Genomic DNA, 16,422 nt, shown 5'->3' with positions numbered 1-16,422 from the left:
ACATTGTGCTTTTGTCAAACTGTAAACTCTTGTCAAACTGTAACCTACAACTGTCACCCAACCAAAATCACACACACACACGCTGTTTAAAAGCCAAAATGACAAGAAAAAACATAAAAACGAATGAAAACTGATAACCGCAATGCATTGCAATGGACGAGGAAGCAGAGAATGTCCAAGTGTATTGGGTTAGCTATGCGTACTGTGATTGGCTCATCGCGTGGGGGGGGGGTGGCTTAGCCATTGGTCGATTAGCATACATGCACAGGGAAAAATAAATGTAGAAATGTGGAAATACAGAAATAAATAAATGTAGAAATGTGGAAATACAGAAATAAATGAATGTAAGAATAAATAAATGTATAAATACATATATAAATATATAAATAAATAAATATATAAATACATAAATATATAAATAAATGTATAAATACATAAATAAATACATAGAAATGCATAAATAAATAAATAAATAAATACATGTAAAAATACAGAAATAGCCATTTATATTACCAAAATGTATTTATTTTTACTATTATTTCTGCATTTATTTATTTATTTCTACTTTTATTTATTTATTTATTTATTTTTCGTTCTGTCATTTTTAGTCCTTCATACACGCAAGTGCTGAATTACTACTCACACAGGTCAGTTTATTAGACGAATTAAACTTGTGAAGTAACGCAGCGCTGTTTCACTTGGTCTACACTATCACACTAAACTGCATTTGAGTGTGTTGAAAGTTTTAATGTTATTCTGTGTGTTAGTTTATCTGTGTGAGACTAGCAGTAAACTAGATTAGCATTAGAGTAACACACTGATCATATTCTTACATTTCATCATGTTGAGCTATAACATACATTGATTAGTTTTATGTACATTTGCTCACGTCTAATAAAGTAAATGCAAGAGCGGCGTCTCTGTCAAGTCGAAGTTTGTCACGTACGTGGAGCTCTCGGCATCTCGAAAATCAAGGATCTTTTTTTTTCCACCAGGAATATGCTAAAGGACTCCTGATGGAGTTTGGGTTCCTTGCCACTGTTGCACTATATAAATAAAGGTGACTTGACTTGAATAGCCTCTTATTGGGTTGATGAGCACTCCATTAAACATGCCCTACATTTAATAAAATGAGACATATTATAATGGCACTTCATATTTATTGGTATTAGATTATTTATTAATTGCATTTAATTGATTACACTTTAAATAAAACTTTCAATTGGTTTGTAAACGGTGATTTTTAAACACGTTTGGCTGGAGTTTTAGATGCATTTACACTGTTCTGACCAGCAGGGGTCACCAGCGTGTGGCGATTCGAGCACTTCAAAACAGTGAATCATTTTAAAATGTTTCGAAGAAATTGGTTCAATTGATTCAAAGTTACGAAAAGCTTTGTTTCTCCCATCAATTATATATTTTATATATTAATACCAATAATAAAAAAAAAAAAACTATAGTCATTTTTGCTTATGGTTTAACTGAATCATCAAAGGTCAGAAGCAAGTACATTGGTCAGTAAAGTGAGATTAAATGCATAAGAAAATAATGTTTTATTTAACATATTTAGTTATTGGAGGTTTGCATAGTATTCTGATTCTGCATTTCACTGTTTTTATTCATTTTGAGGAATATTTGTGTGTGTGTGTGTGTGGTTGTGAGATGAGTAAATGCATGCTCACATTACACACAACGGCTCTGCACTTGGATTTGTCTCAACATGGGGACCGGAGAGTGTCAGACAATAAATGGGGAAACAAAGCAACTTGGGTTACTTATTTGAAAAAGTAAATCAGATATTTTGTTGTAAATTTTAAAAGTAATGCATTACTTTACTTGAAAAAGTAATCTGATTACATAACTCAAATTACTTGTAATGAGTTATCCCCAACACTGCCCTTACATCGTTTTTAAGCAAAGTTTGAAAGGTAAATTCATTGCAAGACTGCAAGACTTTCTCTCTCTTTAGATGAATAAACAAAACATACTTGTACCCTAGTTACTCCTTCCATCAGTCTCTTCCTCCTCCCATCAGTCTCTTCCTCCTCCCATCAGTCTCTTTATCTATCTCCTCCCATCAGTTCATCAGAGAATATCAGCCTCAGTCTCTCAGAGATTGTTCAGTCTGTCAGGATGAAAACAGGAGATAGAAACTGTGAGGAAGATCTTTCTGGATTGAGATCAGATATGAAAAAGAAACGGGTAATATCTGGTTGTATAAGATTCATTTATTAATTCATTTTTGAAAACCATTTTTAAAAGCCAGACTGTATTTCCTTGTTAAATTCAATTCTCTCTCTTTCTTTTTCTTCTGTAGGTCAGAATGAGGATGTCACTGGAAGCTCTGCGTTCTTGTCCTGCTTTTACAGTGTTAAAGTCAAGACATGACAGTATATTAAAGACTCAGTGGCAGCAGGAATATATGAGACATCATTCAGAGAAATGTTTCAGTTGAGGATCAGGATCCAGAACACAGTGTTTTCTCAGAGGAGTTTAAGAAAGAAGCTTCACTCAGATACTCATGTAAGTCTGAGAACATTTACTCATTTACTGCTGTTCATTTCACTAATACTGGATCAAACGTCACACCAGACAGAAGGACGAGTACAGCATCCTGCTGAAAAAACAGCTTATTTTTATTATTATACATTAAACTTGATTATTCTTCAGTGAAACTAGCACAATATTTGGTACACTTAAAACATGTTATTGGTTTACTATACATGATAAAAAAAAAATAAAAAAAACCTGCAAATATTTTTAAACATCTTATTATAAGTCATTTAAAATTTGTATGAAATAGTGGCAAGTAAAAACTATGAATTACCAGATAATTTAGGCAGTAAAAACAGTAAAAGGACATTCAAGTCATTACACATTATAACATATGATTACATTTTTTATAAATGATTTTTATCCGTATGTACATTGGTGTGTTTCGAGTGACATTGATGTAATTTACTGTAGTTCATGATTATTGCATTATTTTAGTGTTGTGTGTTACCCTGATGGTGTTTTTTGCTGTGCACTGTCTATATGAGTATTAATCATGTTTTATTAATAGGCAATTTCTATTTTGCCTCCTGTATTATTATGGTGGTTATTGGTACATTTTAAAGTAAAGGCATATTTTTAAAGTTAAAATAGGTATATTAACATTTCATCACTTAATGAAATATAAGGTTGGCATCCTGTTAAACAGTCTAGTCTAACCAATGAAAATGATCAATAAAATGCTTTTAAAATAAAATAAATGATAAAGATAAAATTAAAGCTGAATTAAAGTGCATATATGACAGACAGATGATTAGAGATTCAATGACTAAGATCAGAAACATTATGATATTAATAATGATCATGAGTCTTGATTATAGCCTACCGAAGTAAATTTAAGATGAACGAATATCTGCGCATGTCTGATCAGTTCACGTGATTCTGTTGACGTCACTTACGTCTGATGTCATGACGTAGAACGCATGGCGTACGGAAGCTGAAGAGCTACGATACTTTCTGTTGAAAAAGTAGTATTTCACCCTAATTAAAGAAGTATTTAATGCAATATAGTCAAATAAAATATATATTGATCATATTGGTCCACCATGGTGATCAGGTATGTTTGCTGAATGCAGAATGAAACGCTATTTGGACACATGTGTCGTACTTCTCAGCAGTGAAGGCCTGCTGTAGCGTTAGCTTGTTGCTCGTGTTCGTGTTTGTTCTGCTGTGTTTTGGTTGTCAAATGCTTTATTTAAACTAAAATTAAAAGGGAATTTTAGTGTTGTTAAAATATTAAACATGAATTGTTAAGTAATGATTGTAAATTAGTTTATCTGCTGTAACTATTATTTTCATTTAGTTTTTTTTTTTTTTTTTTTTTTTTGTCCTGGTACAAATGCAGAGAGTTTTATTTAATAGTAGTTTTATTTGTAGTGAATTCAAGGTTTTACCAATAGGGTCAGAAGGGTAAACATTTACTGCCAGTTTGTAACATATTTAGAGATGAATTTAGTGACATCAGTGATCAGTAATAAAACTAAGTATGGGAGGGACACACTATCCTATCTTACCATCTTACCTTTATTATGTGTGTTATGTGGGAATCAAACTCATGACTTTAGTGTTTGTACCGTACTATTCAAGTTGAACCAAAGGAAGTTAAATACACTTGTTTTTTCTGTTTCTGCAGTTGTGGCTTCATCTGTGTGTTTGCGATGATGATCAACAAAGGTGAGCACTAAACTACAGTTGAAGGATAACTGACTCTTAAAGTACATTTACAATTAAAGTTTCTGTTGTTTCAGTGTCTCTGCAGGAAACGGTACATAGAGAGGCTGTTATTGGTGGTTCTGTTATCCTGCCGTGTTCTTCCACTAAACATGATCATAAACTTCAAGACACTGATGTACATTGGAGACACAATAGCAGCAAACTTGTGTATGATATAGTCAAGGGTGAAGATTCACTAGATTCACAGGACCCTCGTTACAAGAACAGAACTGAAACTTTCCCATTGGAGTATACAAGAGGAAACTACTCCATCAAACTCACAGATCTCACTCACACTGATGCAGGGAAATACACCTGCCAAATCACTCCATCAGATGAACAGAAGACTGTACAGCTGATCATCAACGGTGTGTGAAACTAGTAAATTAAGTCATGAAGTTTTTAATTTAATGAAGTTGTTAGCTTTAAAATCTAAATACTGCAAGAAGTTGATCCCTTATTTGATGTTCATTAGTGATGTTTCAGTCTGAATGCTGCTGTATGTAAATTATAGTTGGATCTGTTATATTTATCACAGTGAGGTAAAGTTTCCTGTTATACTTTTTTTTTTTTTTTCTTTTTTTTTTTTCAGAATCAACAGCAGAAAAAATATCCATATTGACTGATCAAGAAAACCAAGGAGAAACAGAACCAGACAGTGTGGAAACATCATTGCCTCGGCTCTGGATTGGCATTGCATCTGTAATTATAGTTATAGTTATAGTTATAGTTATAGGTTTCATTGTTGCTTGGTGGAAAAGAAAGAACTCAAGCAGTCATAGGGCAGAAAGACACGACATGAGTTCAGACGCTCATGAGGTTGAACACATGAATCAGTAATAGCTGATAATAATGATAAAGCAGTTGGTACATGACACAACTGTATAACTGTAACAGCAGAAACTGCTTGAGCTTTAGCACTAAACACAGAGTCAGTGGAGGAGGTTGTGCTTTCATTTTTGCTGCCACAACTTTAAAAAGTAAGAAATAATTATAAAAGTGTGTAAAGGATTTGTTTGAATAACAGAGAACAGAATATAATCATGTAGATTGAGTGAGTGTGTGTTGCTGTATTTACGGCTGACCACATTAAGCCTATAACAGTTTTATTGTAAAGATGTTAGGATGGATTTTGTGGGAAACAGCATTCTTCCATTCATTAATCCGTGCGCGTTTGTGTCGTAGGACCTATCTGTAAATATAGGAAAGAAGGTCAGGCTAGCACTATATACAGTGGAAGTTGTTAATAGACAAAAAAATAAGTTTTATCATCGAGACCATTGGTGGAAATGGTTCTATGATCTTCTTAAGCTTACGATGCTTTTGAGAAATACAGACAAGATTCACAGAACAGTGTCTATATTGGTAACACTGCCCAGTCAAAACAACAGCAGAATATAAGTTACTGACATATTTTCTTGAATATCTGTCTTTCATTATATATATATATATATATATATATATATATATATATATATATATATATATATATATATATATATATAATTTTATTTTTTTTAGGAGTGAGAGAGTTTAATGCTGTTAATGACATTTGCACTGATAAGACGATCACCTGTAACCTTGGAATCAGAATGTACAACCATTTCCTGCATGTAAGAAACTATCATGATTTGGTAGATCATAAATATGAGATAAAAAAAATTAAATTATGACATAAAATGTAAATTATGCAATAAGGAAGAATTATGAGAAGAAGGTTGAAATAAAAATAATAATAATAATAATAATAATAATAATCTAAATTGACTAAGTCCTAATTATGATAAAGAAGTCAAAAGTGCTGCACCTCAAACCATCAGATTAATCTGTGCAGAAAAGCGGAGCGACTCACAACTCTAGTATTTACCAGAACTTAATGTTCCTCCACAAGTATTTTATTCTGCAACTGCTAAAGGACCAAAAGTTACATATTCTTGCCTTATACCATGGTCTGGGTGAATACTCGATTCTGATTGGCTGCAGGGTGTCCATTAAAAAGTGATAGAGGACACCTAGTAAATAAACCGTCAGGCGTAACCAGGGAAACCAAGTTATTGTTTGTAAAAACTTTAGATTTCGATTGTAAAACTAATTAAAATATAAACTAATGTTTTAAAAATGTGTTATTTGGCAAGTGACCAGCCTCGCCGTCGTCCATTAATACCTGACAATGGACACCTCGTCGGGCATTAACCCTTACTTAATGACTATTTTATATTTTGTACCCTTTATGATCATCACTTTAAAGTGAAGTGCCTTTACTTGCCAGTGTATAAAGTGTGCTATAAATAACTTTGCCTTATCTTTCCACTTTGTAAGTTACATTTAGTTTTTACAGTTTTCTGATGTAAAAGACTGTTTTGTACTGTTATATTCTTGCCTTATGCACTGCATTCTTACTGTATGAGATCTTGAAAAGGTACATTTTTGGCTAAAGTTAAGACAAGTGAATCTGTCAATATGTTGCTGCCTTAAATTATGTAAACATTCATCTGGAAAATAATGCTTTATTTGGAACTGAATTGTTGAATTGTTAATGTACTTCAATATTCTCATGTATAAACAGAGGAAACAAGGAGCATAGATTAATTGTATTTGCATGATCTCATGATGATCAAGACCCAATAAATTGTTTTGATGAAATAATGCGTCTGTCAGAATCATGTGGAAATTTATAATCTTATAGTTTTTACTAACACCAAATATTTTGCGTTTGCATTTATTCATTTGGATGACGCTTTTATCCAAAGTGTGAAAGCAGAAAACAAACAGCACATCAGTGGTATATGAATTTGGTTCACACATTTAGATAAAACTCAGGGTGTATTCACACCAGGAAAGTCCGATAGTTCACTTGCTTTGGTCCGGACCAAATGTAATGTTGATTTTTTTTGTTTGGTACGGTTCGCTTTCACACTGCTCTTTTTGCAAGTGAACCAAAATTTGTAAACAAAACCACACGTGTGCTAAGGTCGTCCATTCATTGGACAGGAATTTTTTTTTTTTTTTTTTTTTTTTTTCATAAAAAAAAGTTGTCCTGATCGGGAATAGTGGTGTTATTCTTACTTATCTATATCTAAGGCTTTCTTATTGATATGCATTTATTGTATTGTTGTAGTGTATTTATTGTTTTCTCTTAACCATCAATAGAGACTGCAGATGAAAATGAGCCTGTATGGCTAAATCTGGCACATTTACATTTTGGACTTTGTCCTCATGTTGATTAATGTGCGCTGTCCCTTTTAAATAAATAAATAATAAAAAAAGAATTCTCAAGCAGGGAAAAGCAGGAAGTGCAAAAACAGGCTCAGCATGGAGATATTTCGTAATGCAATATTTGTTCTTTTACTGATTTGGTGTTATTCCCAACAAACGCAATATTAAGAAACTATTGAGCATATGACAAAATGTCATCTATACGATGTTGTAATTAGATGTTGAGAAGACGACTATGTGCTGCAAGTACGGTTCCGGCGGAGAGAACGTGCTTTTAAACCATTTAAGCGCGGTAAGACAAAAGAGAACGCTCTGTCTGTGAATGCACACACGGCTCGCAGAAAGACGCGCAAGAGTATCGCGTGCACAGACAGCGCGCCAGAATTCTCTTTCTCTTTCGCTCTTGAACGAACAATAACACATGCACAGCATTATGCCAAAATGTCCGTTTTGTTAAGTATCCTCATAAGAGCAGTCAAATAAAAAGGCGCAGTTTTCTGCAGTTGGGTCGGTTCATGTTCACACCGTAAACGAACCGTACCATAGTTCGTTTGGAACCGTACCGAGACCACCTCTTCAGCTGGGTCTCGGTTCGATTGTTTGGTCCGCACCCGAGTTTGATTGCTGTATTCACACCTGCCCAAAAGGTCCGCACCAAGGGGGGAAACGAACTTGAGTTCGATTCAATCGAACCAAACAAGGCAGGTGTGAATACACCCTCAGTATCTGAACGCCAGTGTCTCCTCATCACAACTAACCCCTTCCTGACGGTTGGTGTGTTTTGGGCAGTTCACTGGGACTCTTTGAGGGACCTGTGAGGGTTTGAATGTTCTCTAAGGGCCAGCTGTATCTCAGCACCAGAACATCACAATACACACATGGGATTGGGCTTTTCTCATGTGTGTGTATGACAAACATCCTGATGCTCAGAGTTTCCACATCAACATCACTCCTTACTAGTAAATGTAACACATCAGATACTGGCATCAGGTCAAACCTCTGCAAACTATTGATGAACAATCAAACTGAATGCCTATTTCAGAAACAGTAAGATGATTAGGCATCAAAGTATTTTGACCATATACTGCAAAACACACCGCAAAATACAATAATACATACAATACAAAAGTCAGTCCCACTTTATATTAAGTGGCTTTAAGTACACATTTAACTCGTTTTAACTCGAGTTAACTCGTTTTAACTCGATTTAACTCGTTTCGTGTCTTAGGCCATCAATGTGTACTTACGATGGGGAATTGTTTCATTTGGACGATGGGGAATTGTTTCATTTGGACGATGGGGAATTGTTTTAATTTGGACTCTGTGCATGCTCTTTGAGACCGTGACCATAGACCTGCATTATATGACTGACAGACAAGAACGGTTTGACCTAAAAATATCCAAATTGAAACTACTGCGGAAAAAAAGACACCTACATCTTGGATGCCCTTGAGGTAAGCTAAAACATACCAAAATTTAATTTCAAAGTGAACTATCCCTTTAATTATGCAGTACTTTCTGGACTGTAATCTAAAGCGTTACCATATCAACCCTGAATAACATTTATATTGTAAGGACCACCCATTGGCCCAACGACGGAATCCAACGGTGGGCGAAGGAATAATGCGTGTATGTCTTTTCAGCACTCCAGTGAAGTTCACTTCATTTATTGGAATTTAGTTTCAATATTACTTTAGCTCCACACTTAATGTCACGGTGTGACAAATAACAATCAGAAAAGAGATTAAAGCCCTTGTGAATGCAGTGTTATTTGGAGACCTCCTGTGGACACCCGTCTCATTGCACTGCGAATCTGTTGCTATGGCAGCGAGGCCAATTGCCCGATTGACAGCAGGTGTAGAGTAATTACAGAGAGCGTTGTGAGAGGAACACGGATTCAGATGGGGCTTTAAAAAGAGAGAGGAAACAGACTGTGGTGTGGTTCTCCTCCCGTGAGATACTGTGTTTTTTCGGCGGGTTGTTTGTATTTGAGGCTGGGCTGTGAAGCGGGCGAAGACTGAAGCTGAGAAATGGAAAGAGGAGAGTGATGAGTATTAGATCCATTGTTTATATGCACTAACACTGAAGTGGTGTTGAGAGTTTGGAAAGTGTGTGGCACGAGTGAACTAGTACACTGAGTGAATGTGTTGATCTGTCTCCAACTTTTGTCCGCTCCTCGCTGAATGTGACGATCGCTGCACCCGTTTTCTGCTGTCCCTGGAGAGAAGTTGAGCCCTTGCGAGAGATGAGAGTTGATCTGGTGGGAGAAAGACCGGTGGGTGAGTTCATCGTGTGAAGAAGTAATAGTAGTCTGCTGTGCACTCTCTCCTTACAGTCTTTCACCCGCTGTCTCTACGGAAGGATTTGATATATCAAGCGCCCAACTTACCATTTTGAGACAGCCCGGCTCTGTTAATGCTGAATGTTTTATATGCTGTTGAACTGTTAAACCCTGCTACATTGTTACAGTGTACAGCTGAAGTGGAGTGACTCGCTTAAAGCATCCTTCCTGCCGGGTGGTCTCCACACGCTCCTATCGAAAGCCGCTGCCCTGTTCAGAACGAGAGAAGGTATTGCAGCTGAATGTTTCATCTACTGTTGAATGGTAAAATCCTGCTGCATTGTTACAGTGTACAGCTGAAGTGAAGTGTCTCGCTTAAAGCATCCGCCCTGTCTGGTGGTCTCCACACGCTCCTATCGAAAGCCGCTGCCCTGTCTAGAACGAGAGAAGGTATTTCGGCTGAATATTTCATATACTGTTGAACAGTTAAAACTCTGTTGCATTGATCCAGTGTACTGCTGAAGTGGAGTGTCTCGCTCTAAGTGTCTTCCCCGTCTGGTGGTCGTCACACGCCCCATCGAAAGCCTCTGCCCTGTTCAGAAAGAGAGACGGTACTTTAACGGAATGTTCCATATGCTGTTGAATAGTTAAACCTTGCTACCTGGTTACAGCGCACAGCCGAAGTGGAGTGTCTGACTCGAAGGGTCCTCTCCGTCTGGTGGTCTTCACACGCCCCAACGAAAGCTCCTGCCCTGTTTAGAAAGAGAGAAGGTACTTCAACTGAATGTTCGTATGCTGTTGAATAGTTAAACCCTGTTACCTGGTTACAGCGCACTGTCGAAGTGGAGTGTCTCGCTCGAAGTGCCCTCTCCGCCTGGTGGTCTCCACATGCCCCATTGAAAGCCCCCGCCCTGTTCAGAAAGAGAGGAGTATCACTGTCGAGCGTTCGCATACTGTTGACCGTTGAACCCTGTTGTATTGTTGCAGTGCACAGCCGAGAGGGAGCGTCTCACTTAAAGTGTCCTCTTGCCTGGTGGCCCTCCATGCCCGCGTTGCAAGCTGCTGCCGCTGTTGAGAAGGAAAGAGAATAGCCGCGGCACGTACCTCGATCGGAGTGTCGTCTGGTTGTCCAAGGTTCTCTCCCGTCCCAGCTCAAGGCCCCCGTTCCACTTGGCTTGGCTCAGAGGACACCTGCCGGGATATACTCACCTACTTCCCCTCCTGGCCCGGCCCGCTCGCCACCCTGTGATCCGTCCGAGTTTGAGACCAGCACTCCCTGGGCACTTACCTCTGGGCAGCATCCGGGACTAGTTCCATCCCCGCCGCGAGTACTTACCTGGTTCCAGTCCGAATGGGGTCCATATAACCACGACTTCCTCGAGGGTCCTGTAAAGAGTACTTACCCAGGGACCTACCTGGACGGTGTGAGTTCCTCTGATCCCTCTTCAACGAGCTGCAGGGCTGCCACGAACGTTCTTCCCTCTACGGCCCAGGGGGCCATTGAATTGCTACTGGCGACCAGAAGGAAGATTTTAATTAGGACTTTCCAAATTATTTGCTTTTAACTCAATAAAGAAACTGTTACTCCTTTATTCTCTGGTCTGTCTGGTCCCTGACACGCTCCTCGAGGTGGTACCCGGTCTCCAGGGGTGGGTGCAGTCTGGCTTGGCCCACCCCGACCTGTGACAGAACTTGGCGTAGTCGGCAGGGTTACCGCCTCGAGTGGAGCGATCAAGGACCTAAATGGCAGAGGAAGAAGAGCCAGTGGCCCGACAGCCAGTTATGCCTTTCTTTATGGGGGCCCCGTGGGCCCAGAAGTACGGAGGTCCGGGGTCAGAATTGAGCCTGTCAGCATGGAAGGCCCAGGTGGAATACCTGGCAGGGCTCCAAGGGCTAAATGCCCTTCAGAAGGTACAGTTCGTGTTAAATTCGTTGGAGGGAGAAGCAAGAAGAGAAGTACAGGCAGCACCGGAAGCAACCCGCACCACAGTTCGAGCCATCTTTGATTTCCTCACGGTACAATACGGAGATACCACCCCAGTAGCTGTCCTGAGAACACAATTCTTTAATTGTAGGCAAGGGCCTCGACAAACTGTTCGGCCATTCGCATTGCAACTGAGGGAACAGTTTACCAGGCTAAGGGGGAGACAGGACCACGGCCTGGGCGACGAGGAGACCCTATTGCGAGATCAGTTTCTGTTAGGATTACGGGAGGGCCCCGTGCGTCAGAGTCTGCGGGTGCAACTGAGACGGAATCCTGACCTCACGTTCGAAGAACTGCGGCGAGAGGCTCTAGCCCTTGAGCGTGATCACACCGAAGGTGTTGATCCTCCCAGCTGTCTGGCTGCGAACGCTGTTAGTGGGCCTTCGGCCCCTGCCACTTCCGATTGGAAGCATGCCCTCCGGGAAGAATTGAAAAGGGATATCCGTGAACAAATGTCTGATCTGTCCAAATCTGTCATCGAAGAACTCCGCCGAGAACGCCTCCATTCACTTCCTTCACCGCGGGAGCGGGCCTACTCTGACGGGAGTCGCCTTCCAGAGCGTCGTTACGCCCGATCTATGGGTCCCCGATTTCAGTGGGACAAACAGGGGCGTCCTATCTGTAACGGTTGTGGAGAAGCTGGACATTACATCCGTCAGTGCCCTTCCAGACGCGCTTTACAAGGGGGTTTTTAGAGTCTCCGGCCACTGTGGGTCAAGTGGTCGGGACCCCCTTTTCAGACCCTTCTTTTCCTGGACTGTCTAAGGAACGCCTGGTGGGCTTCTGTCCGGTTATCACGGTTCGAGTTAATAGCAAGAAGGTGCAGTGTTTGTTGGACACGGGGTCACAAGTTACTTTGTTTGCGGAGAGCCTAGTTCAGGAATTATTCGGCACCCAGGGCCGGCCGACGACTGAGGCCCCCTGGTTAACTCTGCGAGGGGCCAATGGGCTCGACATCCCGTATGTGGGATATGTAGTGACAGACCTAGAAATCCACGGTACGGTTGTACCCCAGAAGGGAGTGGTGGTGGTTCGTGACGCGTGTCTGGGGTCTCATCGCGCCCTACTGGGCATGAATGTCATCTCCGAATGCTGGGAAGAGCTGTTCCAGAGTGGCCTGCCCGAGCAACGGTGACACCTGAGGGCAGAGAATGGGAGCGTATTCGAGTGGACTGTCGCCGATTTTGCCTGGCCGAGCAACAGGAGGACCGGGAGAGCACTGGGAGAGTGGCTTGCCGCTACGCTTTGTCCATTCCGGCTCGAAGTGAGGCGATGGTCTGGGTCAGGGTGCCCCCTAGACTTTACCACCCGGAGGAGTGGGTGCTGGTGGAACCACACAACGATGGTCCTAAGGTGGAGGTGGCCAGATGACTGGCATCCGCCCAAGGAGGCCGAATCCGGGTGAGAGTCCGGAACACGAATCCTTTCTCGATCCAACTGTATCGTCATCAGTGTCTAGCCCGAGTTATCTCGGTGAAACCCCAGCAAGTGCAAGAGCCAGGAGAAGTCAAGTTCAGCCAAGTAGGCCCAACTGTAGTGGAGGTTGCTTTGGCGCAGACGGGGATACACAGCAGAGAGGCTGGAGAAGGACTGCCGGCCCACCTTGTAGGTGAGTCCCTACGGGGAGAAGGGCTGGAGGAGGATCAGACAAGGCGGCTTAAGGCTTTTCTATCTAAATGGCCACAGTTGTTCTCCACCCATGATGAGGACTATGGGTGTACTAACATCGTTAAGCATCAAATTCCCACTGGAGAGGCCACACCCAGTAGAGAGCGCTACCGACCGGTGCCCCCATTGTACTCTGAGGTTCGTGCTCTTTTGCGAGGGATGCTGGATAGAGGGATCATCCGCGAGAGCAGCAGCCCTTGGGCGGCCCCGATCGCACTGGTGAGGAAGAAGACAGGTGCATGGAGATTCTGTGTGGATTATCGGAGGTTGAATCTAGTGACGAAGCGGGATGCTTTCCCATTGCCTCGAGTCGAGGATTCCCTTACGAGCCTCACACGGGCGGCCTGGTATTCCACACTAGACTTGGCGAGCGGCTACTGGCAGGTACAGGTGGACGAGCGGGACCGGGAGAAGACGGCCTTCACGACCCCCTTTGGGTTATATGAGTGGGACCAGATGCCGTTCGGCCTCTGCAACGCTCCTGCCACGTTCCAACGACTAATGCAGCGCTGTTTAGGGAGCCAGTTGATGGACACCACCCTGGTGTACCTGGATGACGTGATTATCTATTCCCCCGATTTTGAGTCTCATCTTCAGCACCTTGAGCAGGTGTTCCGCTCCCTGGAAAAGTATGGGCTGAAACTCCAACCGGATAAATACCAGCTTTTCCGGAAGGAGGTAAAGTTCCTGGGCCATATCGTGAGCGCTGCAGGAATCGCTGTGGACCCAGAGAAGGTGTCGGCCGTACAGGGGTGGGCGGCCCCAAAGACCGTGCGCCAGGTTCGATCCTTCCTCGGCTTCGTGGGGTACTACAGGAGATTCAGTAAAGATTTCTCTAAGATCGCCAAACCCATGAACCAGTTGCTGGGTGGAACGGGACATGCCAGGGGCCGAGGGTCCCCAGCGATTCAGTGGGATCCGGCATGCGAGATTGCCTTTCAGAGGCTCAAGCAAGAGTTGTTACAAGCACCCATTCTGGCATACGCCGATTTCACACAGCCTTTCATTCTTTACACGGACACTAGCCATCTGGGCTTGGGGCCTGTCTTAGCCCAGAAACAACAGGAGGAGGAGAGAGTTATCGCTTATGCTAGTCGGAGTCTACACCCCGCGGAGAGAAACGATGCCAACTATAGTTCCTTTAAGCTCGAGTTACTGGCCATGAAGTGGGCGCTCAGTGAGAAGTTCAAGGACTACCTATGGGGAGCAAAGGTAACCGTGGTGACCGATAACAATCCGCTGGTACACCTGCAAACCGCCAAGCTGGGGGCGGTAGAACAGAGGTGGGTGGCGCAATTGGCCAACTTTGAGTATCAGCTTCAGTACCGGCCAGGAAGGGAACACACCAACGCTGACGTGTTGTCTAGGTGGCCTGAAGGAGGGTCAGAGGATCCGAGATCCATGCTGGAGGCAGACCGCGACGAGGGAATGATGGTGGGCATTGTGGAGGCACCGGGGCAACCACCGGAGGAGCCACCTGCAAGTTGGGGATGGGATCCACAGCGTTGGAGGAGGTGGCAGGGCGAGGATGAGAACCTGTCAGTGGTCCGGGTCTGGTTGGAGCAGGACAATTGGCCGGAGGGTGCGGAACGCCGGGCTCAAACCCGAATTGTGAGAGGCCTGTTGGGCCAGAAGGAGAGGCTCCATCTAAAGGAGGGGGTGATTTGTCGGTCCCTCCAGGACTCACACTCGGGTGACCCGGTCTGTCAGGTAGTGGTTCCCGAGGGGAGGTGTCACGCTCTGCTGGAGGCTTACCACACCAGGCTTGGTCATCAAGGGCAGGAGAGGACGATGGCACTCTAGCGACGCCACTTCTACTGGCCTGGGATGGAGGGGACTACGAGGGCCTACCTGCGGGGCTGCCCGCGTTGCACCCTGTTTAAAGCCAGGAAAGAGCCTCGAGCTCCAATGGTCCCCATTCGAGCCAAAGCACCGATGCATATCATCGCTATGGACTATCTGACGTTGGGTAGGCCGGTCGACCGTATTCAAAACATCTTAGTGATCACAGATCTGTTCACTAAATATGCCTGGGCCATCCCAACTCTGGACCAGACCGCCATCACCACCGCTAATGCCCTGTGGAGGTATGTCATCCAGCCCTTCGGGTGTCCTGAAGTATTCCATTCGGATCAAGGACCAAATTTTGAATCCAGGGTAGTACATGAGTTGTGTCAATTGTATGGATGTAGGAAGACCCATACGACGCCCTATCATCCTCAAGGGAACGGAGGGTGTGAGAGGTTTAACCAGACGTTGATTGGTCTCTTGGGGACCTTGGAAGGTGACCAACAGGGACATTGGGTTGACAACCTCCCGGCGATGGTAAAGGCATATAATAACAGCATTCACAGCACGACCGGCTACGCACCAACTTACCTGATGTTCGGAAGGCATGTGAGGCTACCAGTGGACCTATTGCTGGGGACTGCGGCAGCTGAAGAGGGAGGCAGCGTAACGGGGTGGGTGGCCAGACACCATCAACGTCTTCAACTGGCCTATGAACGGGTCTCGGACCGAATTCACCAAGCCACAGCTAAGAACAAGAGGTTGTATGACCGTACGTCTCGAAGTGCACCGCTACTGCCCGACGAGAGAGTTCTAGTTCGAGATAACCGCCGACAAGGAAAGGGTAAGCTCAGTGATCGGTGGGAGCCCCAGCCGTATGTGATCCAACGACAGCCGCATCTTGATCAGCCTGTGTATGCCATCCGTCCCGAAGGGAGAGCAGGTCCAGAGCGGGTGCTCCACCGAAACCTGATGCGCCCTTGTCCAAATTATCCCAAACCAGCTGTCGAGAGACTTCCGACTGAACCAGTGTGGATGCCTCCCGTGGTGGGATGGGCTGTGGTCCCCCGGAGATTGGGGATAGGGCCAAGGCCCGAGGAACCTAATTCCCCGCCGAGACGGTCCCAACGGGAGAACCGGGGACAACCCCCAGCCAGGTATGGAGATTGGGTGTCCGGATCCCGTTCTAGGGACTAGGGACTTTCTAACATTTAGAAAA

General features: G+C 43.3%; 1 protein-coding gene across 3 annotated transcripts in view; it reads left to right on the top strand.

Moving 5' to 3' along the window:
* The window catches only part of LOC307169377 (ICOS ligand-like), a 107,915-nt gene extending 102,389 nt beyond the window's left edge, over nt 1–5,526 (top strand). The window contains exons 1-4 of one of the 3 annotated variants that reach the window (XM_079889990.1): nt 3,370–3,610; nt 4,187–4,227; nt 4,302–4,634; nt 4,859–5,526. In XM_079889990.1, the coding sequence (XP_079746116.1) occupies nt 3,600–3,610; nt 4,187–4,227; nt 4,302–4,634; nt 4,859–5,106 (633 nt within the window). In that variant the 5' untranslated portion in view covers nt 3,370–3,599 and the 3' untranslated portion in view covers nt 5,107–5,526. Of the gene's footprint in view, nt 1–3,369; nt 3,611–4,186; nt 4,228–4,301; nt 4,635–4,858 lie in introns of those variants that run through there. The other 2 variants (XM_079889993.1, XM_079889991.1) reach the window with 2 other exon arrangements.
* Nucleotides 5,527–16,422: the final 10,896 nt, after the last annotated feature.

This window comes from Squalius cephalus (assembly GCF_949319135.1).
Source record: "Squalius cephalus genome assembly, chromosome: 13".
Taxonomy (NCBI): Eukaryota; Metazoa; Chordata; class Actinopteri; order Cypriniformes; family Leuciscidae; genus Squalius; species Squalius cephalus.
This window is presented reverse-complemented; position numbering and strand designations above follow the sequence as displayed.